At 40.0% G+C, this 22536-nt stretch overlaps 1 protein-coding gene across 1 annotated transcript in view; it reads left to right on the forward strand.

The window, feature by feature from the left end:
• The window catches only part of LOC132822165 (interleukin-1 receptor-associated kinase-like 2), a 50299-nt gene extending 29472 nt beyond the window's left edge, over positions 1–20827 (forward strand). Inside the window, exons 6-14 of the mRNA XM_060835238.1 lie at positions 145–209; positions 2814–2928; positions 3468–3583; positions 4999–5209; positions 6704–6766; positions 7259–7450; positions 10481–11303; positions 14254–14385; positions 20079–20827. Coding sequence (XP_060691221.1) covers positions 145–209; positions 2814–2928; positions 3468–3583; positions 4999–5209; positions 6704–6766; positions 7259–7450; positions 10481–11303; positions 14254–14385; positions 20079–20083 — 1722 coding nt within the window. The 3' untranslated portion in view covers positions 20084–20827. The remainder of the gene's footprint in view (positions 1–144; positions 210–2813; positions 2929–3467; positions 3584–4998; positions 5210–6703; positions 6767–7258; positions 7451–10480; positions 11304–14253; positions 14386–20078) is intronic.
• The last annotated feature ends 1709 nt before the right edge of the window (positions 20828–22536 follow it).

Raw genomic sequence — 22536 nt, forward strand, 5'->3', positions numbered from 1 at the left:
TTGTTTTTAGTGTCTCCGAGGTTCCTTGGGACATTGCTCCAAACATGCACAGAAATGCAATGGTTATTGTTGATGTACATAAAAAGTTTCTCAGTTTTGTAACTTTTGATTTTTTTGTTGCGTGTATTATATCTGCACTTGCAGGTGGATGACGCCAACTTGAAAAACACACAAGATTTTTTCCACAGAGAGGTTGAAACTCTTTACCAGTAAGTATATTATTATCTTATGCCAAGATTCCTCCGTCTCTTATTTTCTTAACATGAAAACATGATATCAGCAGGAGGCCACCCCACAGTATACTGTATTGTGCGTACTAGGATTTATGACTACGATTCACATTCGCTCACTTCTTGATCTTTAATTAAGTCCCTAAGAGAGACTGTGCATAGGAAATATTCTCTTAGAACCACATCACTCTTCCGTCAGTGTCATTTCGTCAAAATTTTGGAACTTCCTTTGTTGCTGTGCTTGCACTACATGATTGCAGTGGTTCAAGAAGGCAGCTCACCAACAATTCTTTCAAATGATGGCTGAGTCAGTGATACCCACATTTGTGAACAAAAGCTATATCTTCCAGGTGATATGGCCTATAATAATAGAGGAAGGTGGGTCTCCACTCATTTTTGTATTTTTCCCTCAATAAAGGACAGGTTTCTTTTAACGTTTCAAAGGCGTACATGATGATCAACTATTTTAGTCACGTAGCAAGTTAGCATTCAGTGCAATCATTGGTCATCAAACATTGATCTTCCATTTCATCATTGGAATTCCTCCAAACTGGGCTTCAGAAGGGTAATCTGATACTGTGTTCTAATAATCTTTGCAAAACTTTTACCAAACAAGCTGCCACATCATGGAACACTGGTGTTCAGGATAGCTATGGTCTTATGCAGTGTATTAAGCCAACAGGTTTATATTAGTTTGCTATTGCTGCTCAGAATGAGATATCATAGAGTCCCACAGCATGGAGACAGACCTGTTGGCCCAACTAGTCCATGCCAACCAAAACGTCCAACAACTCTAATCCCATTTCCCTGCACTTGGCCCACATCCTTCTAAACTTTTCCTACCCATGTATTTGTCCAAATGCCTTTTAAATGTTGTTAATGTATCTGCCTCAACCACTTCTGCTGGCAGTTCATTCCATATCCTCTGTGTAAAAAAAAATGTTGCCCCTCAGGTTCCCTTTTATTTTTTTCCCCTCTAACCTTAAACTGATGCCCTCTCGTCCTTGATTCCCCAACTCTGGGAAAAAGACTGAGTGCAATCACCTTATCTATTTCTCTCATGATCTTTTACACTTCTATAAGATCCCCCCTTAGCTTCCTACACTCTAAAGAGAAAAGTCCTAGCTTGTCCAACCTCTCCCTATAACTCGAGTCCCACAACATCCTTGTAAATTTCTTTCCAGTTTAGTAACATCCTTCCTATAGCAAAATGACCAAAACTGAATACAATACTCCAAGTGTGGCCTCACCAACATCTTGTACGAATGCACCATAACTTCCCACCTTCCATACTCAGTGCCCTGACTGATGAAGGCCAGTGTGCCAAAAGCCTCCTTCACTGCCCTATCTACCTGCAACTCCACTTTCAGAGAACCGTGCACCTGAACTCCAAGATCCCTCTGTTCCACTAACACTCCTTAAGGCCCTACCTTCACCATGAAACTCCTACCTTGATTTGACTTTCCAAAATGCAACACCTCACACCTATCTATATTAAATTCCATTTGGCATTTTTCAGCCCACTTCCCCAGCTGATCAAGGTCCTGCTGCAATTTCTGATAACCTTCCTCTCTGTCCATGATATTTTAGTGTCATCTGCAAACTTACTAATCATGCCTTGTACATTCTCATCCAAATCATTAACATAGATAACAAAGAGCAATGGGCCCAACACCGACCCCCGAGGCACTCCCTAGTCGCAGGCCACCAGTCCGACAAGCATCCTTCCAGGATCAACCTCCACTTCCTTCCATCAAGCCAAATGTGTATCCAATTTGCTAGTTCTCCTTGGATTCCATGTGATCTAACTTTTCAGAGCAGCCTACCATGTGGAACTATATCAAAGGCCTTACTGAAATCCATATAGATTACGTCAACTCTCCTGGTCACTTCTTCAAAGAACTCCAACAAATTTGTGAGACATGATCTCCCACGCACAATTATATGCTAATTATTCCTATTCAAACCTTGTCTTTCCAAATGCATGTACATCTTATGTCTCAGAATGTTCTCAAGTAAGTTACCTACCACAGATGTTAGGCTTACTGATCTGTAGTTCCCAAGTTTTTCTTTGCAGCCTTTCTTGAATAAGGGCACAACATTTGCTACCCCCCAGTCTTCCGGGACCTCATCCATGGCCAACCATGATGCAAAAATATCTGCCAGGTCCCCACAATTTCTTCTCTAGCCTCTTGTGATGTTCTTGGATATATCCGGTAGGACCAAGACATTTATCCATCTTCATACATTCTAATACATCAAACACCACCTCTACTGTGATATGGACTGTCCATAAGATATGACTGCTACCTTCATGTCTGTCTCCAAGGTAACCACAGAAGAGAAATATTTATTGAGGACCTCGCCCATGTCCTGCAATTCTACACATGCCCATTTTGGTCCTTGAGGGGTCCTATTCTCTCCCTAGTACCAATAGAAAATACACATCTTTTCACCTAAAAGAGAGATACGAGGAGTGAGATGTGCTGCTCCAAAGGTTGAAGCAATAATGCAAGTTTCTCAGGAAATATCTGACCTTCAATTAAAAGGTTTTTGAGTTTGTTTCTCGCTCTGCCACCATAGGTTTCGACACTCTAACATTTTGGCAATAGAAGGCTGCTGTGCTGAAAATGAGATATACTGTCTCATTTATCGTTACATGTCCAATGGTTCGCTTGAGAGCAAACTTCAGTGCACAGTAAGCAGTTGTTATTCTTCTATTTTCACATTATTAAAAATTTTACAAACAAAACAATCTAATTCACATTACCATTTGTGATCAAGCTTCAGTAAAAGCAACTCATTTGTTAATGTGGTATTCTCCCTGTGTTGCAGCTGGTGTAACTGAGCAATGTTTCAAATACGTAGTACCCAATTGCTGCAGGCATTTAAGGAATGAAAAATAGCAAACCTGAATGACTGCAGGTTGTCTCAAAACTGTAAACTCCCAAAATGTGAAGTAAATGCATAGAATGCTGTTGAAACTGCAGCATCTCGTAGAGGGAGAAACAGAATTAATGTTTCAAGTCCAGTATGACTCTTGTCGGGTTTTTTAGCCTTTTTACTAGAACATCTCTGCTGGAGTTCTTTGAGCAGTGTCATTGGATCTTGAATATGCACTCAAAAAGGAAAATGGGTCACCGTTTACTCTTCTCTGAAAAGCATTACCTACAACAGTCTGGCATTCTTCCTTCAGTTTGCACTAAGAAACCTTTGAACAAATCTTTTATATTCCAGAATCCAGCCGATGCAATTTCATGGAATAGACGTATCAACATTGCAGTTGGAACAGCAAGAGCAATTCAATTCCTACATCAGAGTCATGTGCCTCTAATTCATGGAAATATAAAGAGGTAAACCTGTCAATTCCAGACCTTTTGCTCACCAAGCCTATTCTAATTAGAAAGGCAATGATATCTGGAGTTAGACTAGATATGAAAAGTACGTACCTGCCCTTGATACTTCTTTTGTGATTCACTGCCTTCCTCGAGCCACTTCTCCCCTCGACTCTTGAAGGTGGTAATCATGCAGCTGATATCTCACCTAAGTAGTCAACCTTTCCTCCAAAGAATGCATAACTACTTTTAGCACATCGTTGCTCGGCCCATTCATAACCTTGCTTGAAGTCTGAATGTGAACTTTCTATCGGATGCAGAATTACATGTTTAACCAGGAATCCTGCACAATACAGTTTTGCCTCTCCTACCATTAGAAATGCTGTACATTTGCTCTAAATGAGACAAAATAATTTGGCCAGAAGCCAGTTGCAATGATTTTCCAGGTGTGTGTAGGCTGACATACATAGAATGGTACTTTTACCCATTCCGAACCAGAGGACACTGCATAAAAATACAGGGTAGACCATTTAGGACAGAGATGTGGAGAAACCTCTTCACCCAGAGAGTGGTGGCTGTGTGGAATGCTCTGCCCCAGAAGGCATTGGAGGCCCTGTCACTGGATTCATTTAAGAAAGAGTTGGATAGATCTCTCAAGGATGGTGGAATCAAGAGTTATGGAGATAAGGCAGGAACAGGATACTGATTAAGGATGATCAGCCATGATCATATTGAATGGTGGTGCAGGCTCGAAGGGCAGAATGACCTACTCCTGCACCTATTGTCTATTGTCAGGAGAGCTCCTAGCTACTTTTTTTTTGTTTACATATTTGAGTTTAATACCACTACTCTCCCCCTTATTCTCACCTCAACAATTAACTATAGTCAAGATCATAGGCTTATGGCAGCCTGTATGAAAGCGTTTGTTACCATTTCATTCAAACAGATAATTGATGTACGAGAATAGTTCAGTTCCCAAAATCCTCATTTATTAGACTCTGCTAAGTTTCTCCTTAACATTCCTGATGAAGGGCTTATGCCCGAAACATCGATTCTCCTGCTCCTCGGATGCTGCCTGACCTGCTGTGCTTTTCAAGCGACAAACTTTTCAATTTTCCTTAACGATGGTCCACCTGAAATCACAATCTTTCCAACAAATGACAATGTAACCTGTATTCATCAAATCCAAATGGTTCCATATTTAAACCCCAAAATAAGATAGCCACAATGAAATCCAAATGAGAGATTTGGTGGAGGGATATTTAGTTGGTATTTGTTAGTTCAGATGTGGCTGTCAAACCAAGTTACCAGGACCTTCCATAGACATAAGGATAATAATTGTATAATTACTGAAGGCTTGAAACCATAGTAGTTAAATACCAAATAACAAATATTGTATATTGTTTAATTTCAAAATTGTCTTGATCTTGCAGTTCTAACATTCTACTGGATGAACATTTTGTACCGAAGCTTGGCGATTTTGGTCTGGTGAAGTTTGGTCCTCTGAATGGAAGTGTGAATCCCTTGAACAGCCACACTACCCTGCAGACTAAGACTTTGCAGGGACCTCTAGCCTACTTACCCGATGAGTTCATTCGTCATAGGTGGCTGTCTGTGAAAGTTGACACCTTTAGTTTTGGAGTAGTAAGTAGTTTGCCAGATCCATCACATAACACTGGAATGAGGAGAAAATGCTTCACTGCAAAGGTTGTGAATCTTTAGAATTCCCTACTGTAGAAGGTTGTGGATCCTTCACAAATAATATATTTAAAGTTGAGATGTACAGATTTTCATTCTCCCCAGGAATTTGAGCAATATACAGCATGGTTGAGAAAGTGGATTTTAGGCAGTAGATGAACCATGTTGTATTTAAATAGCAGATTCAGAGTGGCCACATGGTCTACTCCTGTTCTTAGTTCTTAAGTCTTTATGTGATTGGGTTGACTATTGACTCATTATTTTCAATGAATACAGACCCTATCTTATCCAAAACTATCCAAAGCCTATTGCTAATGCGCACCTATCATAATGGTATCTGATTTTATGACAAAGTTATTGTATCTGAATATAGAACACTGGTAAAGTTTCATATAGAATTTGGCTCCTGCTTGATTGTTGTTGCATCTGACAGAATTCAGAGAAATGTATTCTGGGATTTAGAATCCCAGATTATAAATTAGAATCAGAACTGAAATTATTTCCATGGGGGGGAGGCGGGGGGGAGGTGGGTGGAAACAAAGATGTGTATGTAATATTTAAATTGTGTGGGGATGGGTTTGAGTCTGAGCCCAAAGCCTTTTCCAAATGTGACATACGTGTCCCCTCTCTTTCCCCATCTGAGGCTAACATAACATTAAGTGTCACCAATCTGTTATCTCATATGTGCTTTAGTTGGGGTTAACTCAGTTAGTTTTTGATGCAGCATGTGACTTACAGCGTGGATTCAATTTCTGCACTGGCTGATGTTACATGAAGGTTCAGCCTTCTCAACCTCTTCATTCACCTCAGGCAAGATGACCCTCAGTTTAAACCAACACCAGGCTAGTGAGAGCGTAGCCTATTGTTCTCTAGGACTGTGGTGATTTTATCTATATGTGCTTGAAAATTGTGATGTAATAGCTAGCTTACAGTCAGCATAAATATGATTTGATAAAAGAAGATACACTTTGAAATCCACAACACTGCAACGTAAAACATTACCAAATAGTAATTAAAGTTTTTTTCAATAATGGGATAACAGTAATGTGAAAATACTAAGTCAACATAACAATTGACAAAATATTCTGTGTGTGATATAAACAGTTGAATCATTCTTCAGGACATTAAGAAAATTTAGACTGACTTATGTTCCACCAGATTTTGTCCACTTTTAAGACCTGGTTGGAAACAGCTGGATTTGTCCTTCAGTTTTCCCAAGGGACCTGGATGAAATTAAGTGATTTTTATAAAAGATTCACTGACTCAAAATAGCACATGACACTCAGTGAGATGGTGAGTCAGTACTGAGGATGCTGAGTGGTGACAGATCACCTGTTTCCTCAGTCATAGGCACAATATGTGTTTCACCAGTCCACATTCTTCCACACAGCTATAGATTTAAGGACAAAGCTCTGAAGTATCATTGTCACCATATTTCAGGTTCTTGCTGAGATTCTGACTGGTATCAAAGCAGTGGATGAGAGCAAGCAACCAGCATTTTTGGTAAGAACGCAGCTTTAATAAGTGATTCACTAGGTGCTTTTATTAACTGTCTATTATCTATCTACACCAATACACTAGAGATAGATCTATTTTAATAACGTTTTATTAGTTCTCTTTATTAATACTAGCCTTTCCTGGGATGATTTTGGACTTTCACCTTAAATCCTCCCATCTGTCTTTCTCTCCTTCCACCGCTGAGAACCTATTTTGTATTTATATGTGAAGATTTCCAGTTGTGTGCATTTTAAATGGTTAACCCACTGAAGATAATAATCCTCTCCTATATAACTCATTAATCTTCATCGAGGTTGTGGCTTAGTAGCGACATTTTCATTCTAGATGTGAATTGAAAATCCTCAATCTTGATACACAGTGTTCCACTTCTCACCCCGTCATCCTTTACCTTTGTAAAATGTCCAAAGATATTTTAAAATGTTTGCAATCTCCTTGACATCATTTTACATTTTTTTTAATAATTTTTGTACTCAACAGAAAGATCTTATATTGGCAGAAATGGAGGCAGCAAAGCAAACAAAAAATGCTGCAGATCTAGAGAAAACAGCATACCACATCTGTCAGATGTACTTGGATACCAAAGGTGGCCCTCTTCCATTATGTTTTGCAATTCAGTTTGCCATTATTACCTGTCAGTGCATCAGAAAGAAAAGACCGGAGATGAAAGAGGTAAATAAAATGTATCAATCATTATGAAAGAAAATTTGGGCTGTTCATAAAATGATAGAATCCCTGCAGTGTGGGAGCAGGCCATTCAGCCCATTGAGTCCACAATGACTCTCCGAACAGCATCCCATCCAAATCCACCCCCCATTCTTTGCCTGTAATCCTGCACAACCTTGGACACTACGGGCAATTTAGCATGGCCAATCCACCTGTCCTGTACATCTTTGGGAGGAAACCCACATAGACACAGAGCGAGTGTGCAAACTCCACACAGACAGTTGCCCAAAGCTAGAATCTAAACCCTGACACTGTGAGGCAGTAGTGCTAACCAATGAGCTACCATGCTGCAGTTTTATTTGGACAGAAAGAGGTATATTATACAAAGATAAAGCAACCATAGACCCAGAGGACCATAGGGCTATACTCTCTCTCATTAGAGATGACTGGTGGTGAGATTAACCTGAGGATCACCACCCCTCAAGCGGATGGGCAAGGTTAAGAATGTGGGTCGTAATTGGTTACCGCAGTCAGTGTGAGTTCATCCTGTAATAATTCCTTTTCCACTATTCTCTCTACACCAACTTCGGAGGTTGGTTAACTCAGTTGGCTCGATGGCTGGTTTGTGACACAGATTGTGGTCCAATTCCTGTACCATGAAGGACTCTCCTCAACCTCCCCTGACGCATGGTGACCCTTATATTAAACCATCACCAGTCATGTCTCTCTCTCTCTCTCTCTTTCTTTAATGTTAGAGCAGCCCTATGGTCCTCTGGGACTTTGGCAATTTCACCTTTTATTAAGGGATGAGACAGTATGGACCGAAACAGTGTTTGTGTAGGGGGTGGTGAGGCAGAATGGCACATTTCGAGAATTAATGATTGAGGTACAGATCATGCCAATATTTAAGTGTAACTTATATTGTTGGTTAGAACCAAAGGAAATTATAGGGATAGGACCAAAGCAAGTCTGATGGATTAGGTCCATATATTTTGTGGAATCTAAACATCAACATGAACTGATTGAGCTGAATGCTGTAACTTTTTTGCAGGTCTGTAATGCTGCAGGTTCAGAGGTGTTACTTCTGAATGAAAGATTGAAGTAGAGTCTTCCTGATCAGGTCACCATTCAACATCCAGTTGGGCACGGTGTAGTGCACTGGTGTTCTGCAAGTTACAACATTAACACTCTAACACTCAAAGCCTCTTACCTATTCAAACCCAATAAATAGCGATTGCCAATCATTGGTTCATTTCTTAGGGTACATGCCTTGCCCAGTAGAATTCTACATAGTGAGTTTAATATCTAAAGCCTGGCAATTTCACTCTTTAAAAGACATCCTACTGTCAGTTGTGTTGATCTATGACTATTGCCCTCACCTTGTTAACCCTAGCAATCCACACACTCAGGAATCTCAGTATTCTGAATTAACCACTCAGCTTATGGCCGTCTTGAACACTTTAACTCAATACTTCTTCTTTGCCGGGGGAGGGGGGAAATGCAGGGAAAATGTCTTATCAGATCTGCAAACTTGCCAAGTTTAGAATAGAATTAAAAATATATATGGAGGAGACCGGAAAATTCACCCTCAAAAGTCTCTGTCAATCAGGGCCAGGGCAGGGGAATGGAAAGACCAGTGAAAAAGACATTCCTGTACACTGGAGAGACAGAATGTATAAAGAGCTGCTCTTCTGTTTACTACTGATAGGCTCATCCAACTCCAACAAATTATGCTGGTCATATCCTATTTAATATCACAGTTGAAACTGCCTCATGTAGGTTGTTATCTTGGCACTCTCCTTAATAGACTGGAAAGCCCAGCAAATGTATATGCTGCAAATGTGTTGCTGGTCAAAGCACAGCAGGCCAGGCAGCATCTCAGGAATAGAGAATTCGACGTTTCGAGCATAAGCCCTTCATCAGGAATACCTGCCTGCTGCCTGGCCTGCTGTGCTTTGACCAGCAACACATTTGCAGCTGTGATCTCCAGCATCTGCAGACCTCATTTTTTACTTGAAGATTTTAACCTACTGCGAATCCTCTTACAAGGATGCCTTCCTTGAAGAAGCTCTCTTCCTCCCTCTACAAGGATTTCAGTGAGTCCCTCTCTCACTGCACCCCCCAGGTCATCAAGTATTCCTGATGAAGGGCTTATGCTCGAAACGTCGAATTCTCTATTCCTGAGATGCTGCCTGGCCTGCTGTGCTTTGACCAGCAACACATTTGCAGCTGTGATCTCCAGCATCTGCAGACCTCATTTTTTACAGCAAATGTATATGACCAAAGGAACAGAGTTAACGCTTCACATCTGGCATGGTTCTTCTTCAGAACTTTCAGCTTTGAAGAAGATACATCCTGACCTCAAATTAATTCTGTTCCTCTTTCCCACAGATGCTGCCAGATCTGCTGAGTTTTTCTAGCATTGTCTGTTTCCAAATTTTCAGCATCCACAATATTTTGCCTTAAACATATAGTCTTGCAGGGTGTACGTTAAAAAAACCACATGCATACAGCTACACTCCCTTCAAGGCTTCCTGTGTGCCAATTGAACACCCATCGTAGACAATTATGTCACAGTCTGAAGTATCACTCTTCACAGTAGATATTTTTGAGATAAATATTGTTTAATTTTATAATGGTCCATCACAATGATTCATGCCTGATTAAGTTGAGCAATATGAGTTTGTGATGTAAAGAATATACACAACCCAGACAAGAATAAAATCTGTAATGTCATAAATGGTACAAGTTGCCACAATACTTTTTAATCAGCACTCTTCTGTAATAAAGTGTTGATTTTTGTTTTTAATCCCACTGAGTTTAACTAGGACAAGGGTGATCTCCGATTGGATTAACGGCTGTTGGAGAAAATTGAAAAGCTCAGTCATGACATTTTGTCAAATTTATATCAGAGATTGACCATTATCTTGCTGGTCATTGATGCAAGAGAAGATTTCCCTGAGGTGATATCCCTCACTTTTCATGAGCCCAAAGTCTCACTGTGATTATTTGACATCGATTGTATGTGTTTTACAGGTTTATTCAATGCTGGAGAGCATTGAGCATCAGATAAAAAGTCACAATCTGCACAACTCTCCTCAGGAAGTAGATGATATTTCGTGCAAGTTACATCAATTGGATTTAAACCCACAGGAAAACACAGAGATCCATTATCCTCCTCTGGCTTCGAAACATGGTGTAAAATCTTTACAGTCTGAGAGACCAAGCGTTTTCAAAGAAATCTCCTCACAGTTGCCAGATGCAAAATTGCGGAAAATACCATGTGAATCAGATGAGAGGGACAATTTTGGTTATTACCGTGTGCCTGCATCACTTAGCCAATTATCTTGTGAAAAGGATCATATTAAGTCAAAGTGGCTTCACAGTGACTCCAGCCCGCACTCCCAGCCAACTGAAGACTGTTCAACATACGATAGCACAAATTATTATACAGCCAGACAGGAGCCAATAGAGAACACTTGCAGCTCTGTGCATAAATTGTCTCCAGCAAGAAACCATGTCTCACAAAAGCATTGTATTCTACCTGTTGACTCTGATTCTGCATCAAATGGCAGTTGGGAATTTCACCTAGACTCAGAAGGTAAAAAGGTGAATCCTGATAAGCACACAGAGACCACAGACACTGCAATGAACCACTGCTGCTGTAACCCTTCTGTTCCTCTTATGCAAGATAGACTGATGACCAGCTCAGAATCTGAAAATGCAAAATCTCCCTCAAGATGCACTTTGTGCAAAAGTTTGCTTGTCAATAAGCAACGTGAGGGAGCGGTTTATGCGTATGAATGCTCTGGATTATCCGTGGGATGTCAAACAGGAGTGCCTGAAAGCACAAGTCCAGGTAGTCTAATAATTTTATAACTGGACATACATTCATATAGTTGAAATGTATTTACTTTGCTATTGCCCCCTAACCTTCTTCCTTTGAAGCTTTGCAGTGGGATACTCTTCCTTAATGGTGGTAGCCTTCCAATATATCCTGCAAGTAAACTGAAGTAATAAATGTTGAGATGTTTAACCATGGTCAGCACAATTCATGGTAATATTGTACAGTTATGCAGTTCGACGTAACTTCCTTTTTATTCATTTGTGCAATTGCTGCCTGGGCCAGCATTTATTACCCATCCCTAATCGCTCTTGAGAAAGTAATAGTGAGCTGCTTTCTTGAACTGCTGTAGTCCACCTGCTGTAAGTTGACCCACATTGCACTTAGGGAGGGAATTCCAGAATTTTGACTCAACGACAGTGAAGGAATAGCGATATTTCCAAGTCTGAATGTTGAGTGGCTTGGAGGGAAACTTGCAGGTGGTGGTATTTCCATGTGTTTGGTGCCTGTCCTTGTAGTTGGAAGTGGTCATGGGTTTGGAAAATGCTGTCTGAAGTTTTGGGATGAATTTTGCAGTGCATCTTGAGGATAGTACACACTACTGCTACTGAGTGTTGGTGGTGGAGACATTAAGTGATTATTGCAGGGTCAGCACTGAGAGCGCGTTGCCTGCCACAGGGATAGTGCTGGGTCAGTAGTGAAGGTGAGTTGCAACGTCTGAAGGGCTCTGTGAGGATAGTGCTGCAGATTGTGGATATTATACCTTCTCATTTTGAGGTGTAAGACACCCTGGGTACTACCTGAAAGGAAAAACAGAAGGGTTATTTCATCATCTTTTAAACAACATATCTTAAAAATGAGATAATTTGAACACCTTTATTGTTTGAATGCTGCTGCACAGAATAAAGTTGTCACATTACAGACAGCAAGGTTTCATATGAATGCAAGTCTACCTTTTGAGTCACAGTGCACCCCCCTCCAGGTCAGGAGCAACCCGCTCCCCCCATCTCCTCCCCCATGCACCTACTCCATCAACCCTCAATAGCCAGTGTGGTCCTGGTCTGCTCTAAAACAAATGTCCAGACCTTTTGTGGCAGTGGATATGGAACACAGTGTGGGAGACAGTGAGCAAGAGGTGGAGAGAGAGTGAGAGGGGTTAGGCTGAGGGACAAGTGGAAGAGGGAACTCGTAGAGGTAAAGAGAATGGGCAGAGTGGGAGGTGAGGAGAAAAGGAGTGGTGGGGCAAAGCATAGATGTGGTGGTCCAAATCGCCTGTTTTTGTGCTGTACTTTTCTATTGGTTGATAGCCAAGTCCGACAAAAGGAGGCTATCATTTTACTGCAGTTGGGGAAACTAAAGCAAAGGAATATTTGAAATGATGTGCCAAGCTGGGTGGTACAATAGAATGCCATATGCTACTGTTTACATCTGGGAACTAAAGATCAGTCAACCAGCTAAAAATGGGGAGCTTGAATTGATTGGCTAGATCTGAGAATTTTAGGTGAACTGAGAATTAAAGCATCAATATTAACTCAATTTCTAGAGGACTTCAGTTGCAGCAATTTCCATGTGCGTTGTTAGGACAAACATTTTAAGAGTGAACCAATTCCTAGTCCCACTGATCATAAAAAAGATTGAATGGTGATTCTCCCAATTTTCTAGGTGCGAGGCTATATTTAGTTCAATATCAGGGAAAAAATCAACCACTATTCTTTACTTATGAAATAATAACTGGTTTATTCCAAACAAGACATGTTCAAGCCAAGGTGTTAAGATTATTTTTAAAAGGTTTAGTCTATACCAATGGATAGATAACTATCTTTTTGAAATCCAACATTTTTGTTTAGAATCCCAAGTGTGGAAACAGGCCTTTTGGCTCAACGAGTCCACAACAACCCTCCGAAGAATAACCCACCCAGACCCATTCCCCTATCACTCTGCATTACTTCTGACTAATGCACCTACCCTACACATCCCTAAACACTATGGACAATTTAGCATGACCCCAATTCACCTCACCTGCACATCTTTGAATAGTGAGAGGAAACTGGAGCACCCAGAGGACACCACATGAGGAGAATGTGAAAACTCCACACAGTCACCAAGATTGGAATCGAACCCAGGTTCCTAGCACTGTGAGGCAGCAGTGCTAACCTCTGTCCTAATGTGCCACCTCAAACATGTATGCACAACTCCAAAAATCTGAGAGGAAAAAAAACTCAACAAAAGAATTATTCATGGAACATCCCAAATTTTTACTTATAGTTGAAGTCACTTTGTACATACAAGCTATTGGCACTAAGTATCTTCCCGGATCAGTTTTGACTAGCTGAAACTCCTTTCTGGAGACAGCGAAGTAGATTCTAAAATTACCTTTAGGAACACTGAGGCATTCCAGTGGGTTTTCCGCTCTCACACTTTAAGAGTTTCAGAGAAAAAAGAAGAGGGTAAAGGCTGTTGCTTCTTAGTTATATCAGAACAACTGTAATAAAAAAAAGCACCTTTATTTTGTCCTCTCAAAGAATCATAGACCGGATGTCGGTCCACAAATCTTGCTCCATGGTGACAACATCAACAGTGTTGTATTTGCAATGTCTTTTGCTTTGCAAAGTGTTCTTTTTTTAAAAGTTCAAAATATGTGTACGTGTCCGATCAATGATAATACATATTAAAATCTGGATCTCTTCTTTGCAGTGTTTTTATTTACAGTTACTAATTTACCCTTTGAGACTGTTTTACACTGCAGTTATTTAGTACAAGATTGAATGTGAGCCATATTTGCTCAGAAACTGCTTAATAGGTCTGCATAAAGGGAGCTTTACAGAAGAAAAATTGCTTGAAATGTGTAGTACTGTACCTGATTGGGAAGTGACTATTGATTAAAGTATGAATAATCTCTTATTTAATAATGACCCCAAACAGTTATGTCACAGAACGTAATTTTCTCTGTGTATTTGGTTTTCAGAAGAAATATCATCTTCTTCAAATATTAAGATAAACCCTCACAAAAAGAAACTATTGGCTAAGATCCTTTTATATGAAGAGGAGAGAATTGATAGTGCCGAGCTCCTGTCAGCTCCTTCATTGTCTGGTGAAGGTATGTATTCTGACAGCCTTTTGTGGTGTTGTGGTTCTGTGGTACTGTGTTAATTCAAGCATTATATGTTTGCATTTTTTTTTTGGTACTTTTGTTCTTTTGACCAACAATTCAACGGGTGAGCCCTATCTCCCTATATCCTTGAGAAAGTGTCTTTAATTGTCTGGTTATTGCATAGATTGATCAGTGTCTCTGTGGGTGCACGAAAAAAGTATTTTTTTGTTATTTTAGGCTTTGACTGCCAAACAGATTACAAAACAATAAATGAACAGTAAAAGTAGTATGACATGTTTAGTGTAGTAGCTAAGTTTAGCTAGTTTCTATCCAAGTACTTTCTTTCGGCTAGTTCCTCATTGTAATTAAAAACAGGCACAATGAAACATCAACAGTGTCCTGAGAAAAGACTTGGCAACAGTACAAGACTTACAAATAGATACCCAGAACTTGCTTTTAGTGCCTTGTTGCTCCTACATCAATGGTCCTGCAGGCAGGTGCTGGAAGATTCTGTTGTCAATCTTCATGTGACTTTTCCTTTCGAATAAAGGAAATGCTGCAATCTGAGCTTGATACCTCCTGGTACAGCATGGCTCAGAAGTAGGACATTTATGGAATGGATGTCAAATCTGTCCTCAGTTACTCTGAACATTCACATATTAGGGCTTGGCAGGAATCAACATTCTCTTTAGTTCTTTGAGACATTCTTTCAGCCTCACTCACCCCAGTTTTGGATAATGCAGTCATGTCGTAACATATTTGTGTGGGATTTATTTATGTGAAATTTTGGGGTGGTGGGGGTGGGGAGAGAGTTCTCTTTTAGAAAAGGTAAGGCAGCACAAGTACCAAACAATTTTATACATCTATATTATTAAATCTTTTAATTTGGAATCTATAAGTTCTAGTTAATTTATGACAAATATATTTCCCATAATCTCTCTCCAAAATAGGATCACCTATAGATCGTAATCAATCCCTCTTCCCTACCATATTGCAAGGCCCACTCATAGTTACAGGAGAGTTCATTTATCCTTCCATAGCACTATTAATAAAGTAGAGATCTTTTAATTTAGAATCATAGAATCCCTAGTGTGGAAGCAGGCCATTGGGTCCGTCGAGCCCCTGTACCTCCAACTATTCCTGTAACCCTGCATTTCTCATGGCTAATTCACCTATCCTGCACATCCTCAGGTACTATCAGCAATTTAGTATGGCTAATCAAATAACCTGTCCATCTTTGGACTGAAAGACAATACTGAAGCAGCTGGAGGAAACACACGCAGAAATGAGGAGAATGTGCAAATTCCACACAGACATAGCCCGAGGTTGGAATCGAACCTGTGTATTTGGTGCTGTGAGGCAGCAATGCTAATCATTGATCCACCACGCTGCTCATTTTTGGGGTCAGCAATATTTTTCTTGAACTGCTTGATGTTGAGTGCTTTCTCATCCAGTTCCTTCGATGGTTCAATAATGAGTACTTTTGAAACATCTTTTAAGCAATCTTATTTACTGGAGTTATATTTAAGCTCAATATTCTTCATGAAATTTTTTTGTGGATGAATATCAAAGAAATGTGTAAGATGCCTTCTATGTTTAAAACATTATACCTCATTTATGAAAAGAATTGTAGCTGTCAATTGTAAATTGACCCTCTTCATCTGTGACCAACATTTAGACACAGCACACGGCATGGCAGCTCAGTGGTTACCACTGCTGTCTCACAATGCCAGGAATCCGGGTTCAGTTCCATCCTCCACACTGTCTGTGTGGAGTTTGCACATTCTCCCTGTGTCTGTGTGGGTTTCCTCCAGGTGCTCTGGTTTCCTCCCACAGTCCAAAGATGTGCAGGTTAGGTGAATTGGCTGTGGTGAATTGCCCATAGTTTCCAGGGATGTATAGGCGAGGTGGATTAGCCATGGGGAATGCAGGGTTACAGGGACAGTTGGGGTAGGTCTGGGTGAGATGCTTTTCAGAGCATCAGTGTGGACTTGATAGGTTGGATGGGCTGAATGGCCTGTTTCCACACCTTTTTAAATGTTGTAATTGTACTCTCTTCCATCACTTCCTCTAGCAGCTTGTTCCTTATATGCACCACTACCTGCATAAAAAAAACTTGACCCCCTCAGGTCCCTTTTAAATCTTTTCCTCTAGTTTTGGACTCCCCTACCCTGGCAAAAAGACCTTGGTTATTCACCTTATCTCTGCCCCTCATGATTTTTTTCAATCTAAAGTCGTCCTCAGCATCCTATGCTCCAGGGAAAATGTCCCAGCCCATCCAGTCTCTCCTAATAACTCAAACTGTCCAAAAGCAGTACTTCAAACGTGGCCTAACTAATGTCTTGTACAGTGTACTCCATGCGCTGACCGACTGAAGGCAAGCATGCCAAACGCTACCTTCAGCTCCCTATCTACCTGTGACACCATTTTCAAGGTACAGTGTACTTGCACCCTGAATTCTTTCTGTTCAACACTTCCTAGGGCCCTACCTTAACTGTGTAAGCCCAACCCTGATTTGTCTTACCAAAATGCAACATCTCAAATTTGTCTAAATAAAACTCCATCTGCCATTCCTCAACCCACTGGCTGAGTTGATCAAGATCGCTTTGTGTTCTTGAATAAAATTCTTCGATGTCCATTATACTACCAATTTTGGTGTCATCTGCAAACTTACTAACCTTACGTTCTATATACTCATCCAAATTGTTAATATAGACAACAGTGGATCCATCACCAATCCTTGCAGCACCACTACTGGTCACAAGCCTCTAATCTGAACAACAACCCTCTACCACCACCGTCTGTCAACTACTGTCAAGCCAATTTTATAACCAATTGTCTAGCTCTTCCTGGATCCCATGTAATCTAACTTTATTAACCAGTCCACCATGCAGAACCTTTCCGAAGGCCTTATAAAATCTAAGATTTTATAGACAAGATTTACCACTCTGCCTTCATGTACTTTCTTGGTCACCTCTTCAAACAGTATGTTTACATTGTTTCTCTAGTTTCAGTGAATCATGGAAAGAATAGCTATAGAAATGTTTGTGGTAATTGGCTGAGTTCATAGCCATGGAAAGGGATAGGTATATAAAGCAGGGCAAAAGTTATTGCTGGGGGAAAGGCAATTATGATGCAATTAGGCAAGATTTAGGATGCGTGGATGGGGAAGGAAACTACTGCATGCTCTTGATAAGTTGTCAGTCAGGAAGAAGTGGTCGAGTGAGGGAGCCTTAGTTTACTAAAGAATTTGAATCTCTTGTCAAGAGGAAGAAGGCGGCTTATGTTAGGATGAGACGTGAAGGCTCAGTTAGGGCACTTTAGCATTACAAGTTAGCCACGAAAGACCTAAAGAGAGAGCTAAGAGCCAGGAGGGGACATGAGAAGTCATTGGCAGATAGGATCAAGGAAAACCCTACCGCTTTCCATAGGTATATCAGGAATAAAAGAATTACTAGAGAAAGACTAGGACCAATCAAGGATAGCAGTGGGAAGTTGTGCATGGAGTCTGAGGAGATAGGGAAAGTGCTAAATGAATATTTTTCATCAGTATTCACACTGGAATAAGACAATGTTGTCAAGGAGAAAACTGAGATACAGGCTACTAGACTAGATGGGATTGAAGTTCACAACGAGGTGTTAGCAATTCTGGAAAGTGTGAAAATAGTTAAGTCCCTGGGTTGGATGGGATTTATCCTAGGATTCTCTGGAGGGCGAGACTGCAGAGCCTTTGGCTTTGATCTTTTGTTGTCATTGTCTACAGGATTAGTGCCAGAAGACAGGAGGATAGCTAATGTTGTCCCTTTGTTCTAGAAGGGGAGTAGAGGCAGCCCTGGTAATTCTAGACCAGTGAGCCTTACTTCAGTTGTGGGTAAAGTGTTGGAAAAGACTACAAGAGATAGGATTTATCATCTAGAAAAGAATAAGTTGGTTAGGGATAGTCAACACAGTTTTGTGAAGGGTAGGTCATGCCTCACAAATCTTATTGAGTTCTTTGAGATGGTGACCAAACAGGTGGATGAGGGTAAAGCAGTTGATGTGGTGTATATGGATTTCAGTAAGGCTTTTGATAAGGTTCCCCACAATAGGCTGTTGCACAAAATACGAAGGCATGGGACTGAGGGTGATTTAGCTGTTTGGTTCAGAAATTAGCTAGCTGAAAGAAGACAGGGGTAGTGGTTGATGGGAAATGTTCATCCTGGAGTTCAGTCACTAGTGGTATACCACAAGCATCTGTTTTGAGCTATTACTGTTTATCATTTTTATAAATGACCAGATGAGGGGTTAGTACATTTGTGAATGACAATACGGTCGGTGGAGTTGTGGATAGTGCTGAAGGATGTTGCAGGTTACAGAGGGACATGGATAAGCTGCAGAGCTGGGCTGAAAGGTGGTAAATGGAGTTTAATGCAAAAGTGTGAGGTGATTCACTTTGGAAGGATCAACAGGAATAAAGAGTACTGGGCTAATGGTAAGATTCTTGGTAGTGTTGCTGGGCAGAGAGATCTCGGTATCCATAGATCCCTGAAAGTTGCCACCCAGGTTGATAGGGTTGTTAAGAAGGCATACAGTGTGTTAGCTTTTATTGGTGGAGGGATTGAGTTTCAGACACATGAGGTCATACTGCAGCTGTGCAAAATTCTAGTGCGGCTGCACTTGGAGTATTGTGTACAATTGCGTACAACGCATTATAGGAAGGATGTGGAAGGGGTTCAGAGGAGATTTACTAGGATGTTGCCTGAGTTGGAGGGAAGATCTTATGAGGAAAGGCTGAGAGACTTCAGGCTGTTTTCGTTAGAGAGAAGAAGGTTGAGAGGTGACTTAATTGAACATAGAATATAATCAGAGGGTTAGATAGGGTGGACAGTGGGAGCCTTTTTCCTGAGATGATGATGGCTAGCACAAGGGGACATAGCTTTAAACTGAAGGGTGATAGATATAGGGCAGATGTCAGAGGTGGTTTCTTTACTCAGAGTAGTAGAGGTGTGGAACACACTGCCTGCAACAATAGTAGGCAGGCCCTTAAATGCCAACTTTAAGGGCATTTAAATGGTCATTGGATAAATATATGGATGAAAATGGAATAGTGTAGGATAGATGAGCTTCAGATTGGATCCACAGGTCGGCGCAATGTCGAGGGCTGAAGGGTGTGTACTGCGATGTAAAGCTCTATGGTCTATAGTAAACTTACTGCATTCCAGCTTGAGTCATTACTTTTCAGGAAAGGACATGTAGAGTGAGAAATTGGAAGGAAGAACTGTCTTTGCCTTTGTAATGACTTCATTAATGTAATGTTACAACTTGTAACGTTTAATTGGTCTAATTATATGATATTATCAATCGGATCCAAGAGTAACAAAGATAAAAAGCAACAATTACACTTCCATGCAAACTGAAGAAGATTAAACTACTCTAACTGTGTAAAAGTTGAAACTAAACATTTAATGAAATACTCTGAAGTAATTGGAAACACTTGAAAACATAGGTTCTAACTTGTATTTGAACTAACTGAAAGCTTGGAAATGGCTGAGCTTTAGTTGGACACTTAACCATAGCTATGACATAATTTTAATGCTAAGTTCATTTAGAAAAGATTGCTGCTTAAGGCCTATTCAATTTAAAACAAAACAGTTGGAGAAACACTGCTAGACATGTTTTGAAGTTTGGGCTTTAACACCTGACCTGCTTATCTTTTACAGAATGAACTACAATCTGGGTGTTATACAAAAATACTGAAGATAATGCAAAACTGGCTAGAAATGGACAAGAATATGGACTAAAGCCAGGAGACTGCCTTCAACATGCGCCTAAAGGATACATTTATCTGCTTCAATTGTTACAAATATGTAGGCCAGTTTCATATTTAAAGGACTACTGCTACTGTGCATTTAGGTAGTAGTTTTTTCAAACAAGATAGCTCCTAATGGAGTCTCCAATTATGCCATGCTTAAGTATTTCATTTTACAACTTGCCACATTGCTCGGTAGAATGGGCTCAGTGGCAGATTATAAACTTGTAATATATTACATTTGAATTTTATTGCTTGAAATTTTGACGACTTTTTTTGTAACCTAAGCAAACTTTGGGACACAGATTCTATTCCAGGTCTCTACTAGGTTTGCTGATTTCAGCTGAGTGATAATAAATAAAGACACTCTAAATGGAGTCTGTATCTGTGGGTTAGAAAGATAAAACCAACTAATCATCGGTTCCCATCATGACACCACCTAGAGGAGGATCAACATCAAGCAAGAACAAAACTGGGTTCAAGTGTAATTACCTCTGCAATCAAATTGAGTGATATGTAGGAGGAAGAGTGAAATGTGCACAAAAAAATAATTTATAAGAACAGAGCCCAAGGGTTCTACTGCTTTGTGTGACTGTGGCATGTCTGTTTGTTTTCATGTGACTTGGTCATGGAAGACCCACAACTGAATTTCCAGAGGTTTTCAAATTTTTGTGATTAAACAAAATACTTTGGAAGCTGTAGGTTTATTTTAATAATAATACGATAATAGGCCTCTTATACCACCAGTGCTTCACCAGAGACTCTCAGTGATGTTACCTAGAATGGCAAAAAAAAATCTAAAAACAAACCTTCAATTTACATATTTATCTACCTTACATATTTATCATCAACCTGAGCAACAGATTTTCTCTTAAATCGCTAATAGGCCTCTCATCCTTGATCTTGATGTATGAAATTTAACAAAGAATATGATAGATTTTGTATTTCTGGAAATTGCCTGCCCTGATAAATGACAGTCAGTACCAAACTGTTTAAAATTAAATATGATCAGATTATAGCATAAGAGACCATTATCAAACTGCAAACCAGATACTACCAGTTTTCCTTATTAAAAATTACATTTCCTCAACCCTAATGATTCTGTCACTCCTGTCCAGTTACATTGACCAGTTTAAGAGAAAAAGAGAAATTTTGTACATGCCACACTGATTCTCAAAAGCATAGTTCTAGGTTTCAACTAGGCCAAAGATAGGCATCCAAAGCACAGAAACTTAAAAATCACACGACACCAGGTTATAGTCCAACAGGTTTAATTGGAAGCACACTAGCTTTCAGAACGCTGCTCCTTACAAACACTGATGAAGGAGCGTTGCTCCGAAAGCTCGTGTGTTTCCAATTAAACCTGTTGGACTATAACCTGGTGTTGTGTGATTTTTAACTTTGTACACCCCAGTCTAACACTGGCATCTCCAAAGCACAGAAAGGCTTTTAATTTACTTTATACAGTATACTTCCCAGTTCTTGCAATATAAAATCCCCAGAGTCTGGTGGGAAAATATTGCCATTTCAATGTGTGTGCAATTTTCCATGTAAAGAAACTCATCAGTTTATGCAAGGAAGAAATAGTCTGTGCATTACGTAACTTTATAATTTGCTAGATGATTTGCAACACTCCAGCTATTACCTCTTAAGACTAAAGATTGCAATCATGAGTTTTAAGAAACTGCTGCATTGGCTCTGTTAAAAGTAACTAAACAGAAAGATAGGGTTGCTACTTAAGAATGCAAGGACCTGTGTTCTATTAACATTTCCATTCTTGAAATGTAACCTGACCTCAGAAACACATAAAGGGACTAACTGAAGTTGTAGAAGCCATCTCCTACAGGTAGTAAGTTGTTGCTAGATATTTTGTTTAATTTACTTTTCTTTCTTTCCCTCTGTCTTCTTTCTAATGTAATCCAATTTTCTTCCCCTCTATTTTCTAAACAGCTAATTTGATTCAAAATCCCTGTATTTTCTTCTCCACCATTCCTTAGTTTAATTTTCCATCTTTAAATTCAACTAAGTTGATAGATCAGTATTCCCATTGTTTACCCAAGCCTGAGATGCCCTGTTATCAGCTCACACTTAGAAATATAGAATGAATCATAGAACGGTTAAGCACTGCAAAAAGGTCAACTCTTATCAGCTCTTTGCAAGAGCAACTTAGTTAATACCACTCCCCTGTCTTTTCCACAAAACTGTTTTTTTTTCTTCACACAATTTTCTAAATCAATTTAAAAGCCACAATTGAATTTGCCTGCTTCACCACACTCTGGGGCAATGCATTCCAGATCCTAACCATGTGGCACTTTTGTTTCCTTTGCCATATTTGGTGTTTTCTGGTTTTGATCCTTCTGATAGCAGGA

The sequence above is a fragment of the Hemiscyllium ocellatum genome, chromosome 14 (assembly GCF_020745735.1).
Source record: "Hemiscyllium ocellatum isolate sHemOce1 chromosome 14, sHemOce1.pat.X.cur, whole genome shotgun sequence".
NCBI lineage: Eukaryota > Metazoa > Chordata > Chondrichthyes > Orectolobiformes > Hemiscylliidae > Hemiscyllium > Hemiscyllium ocellatum.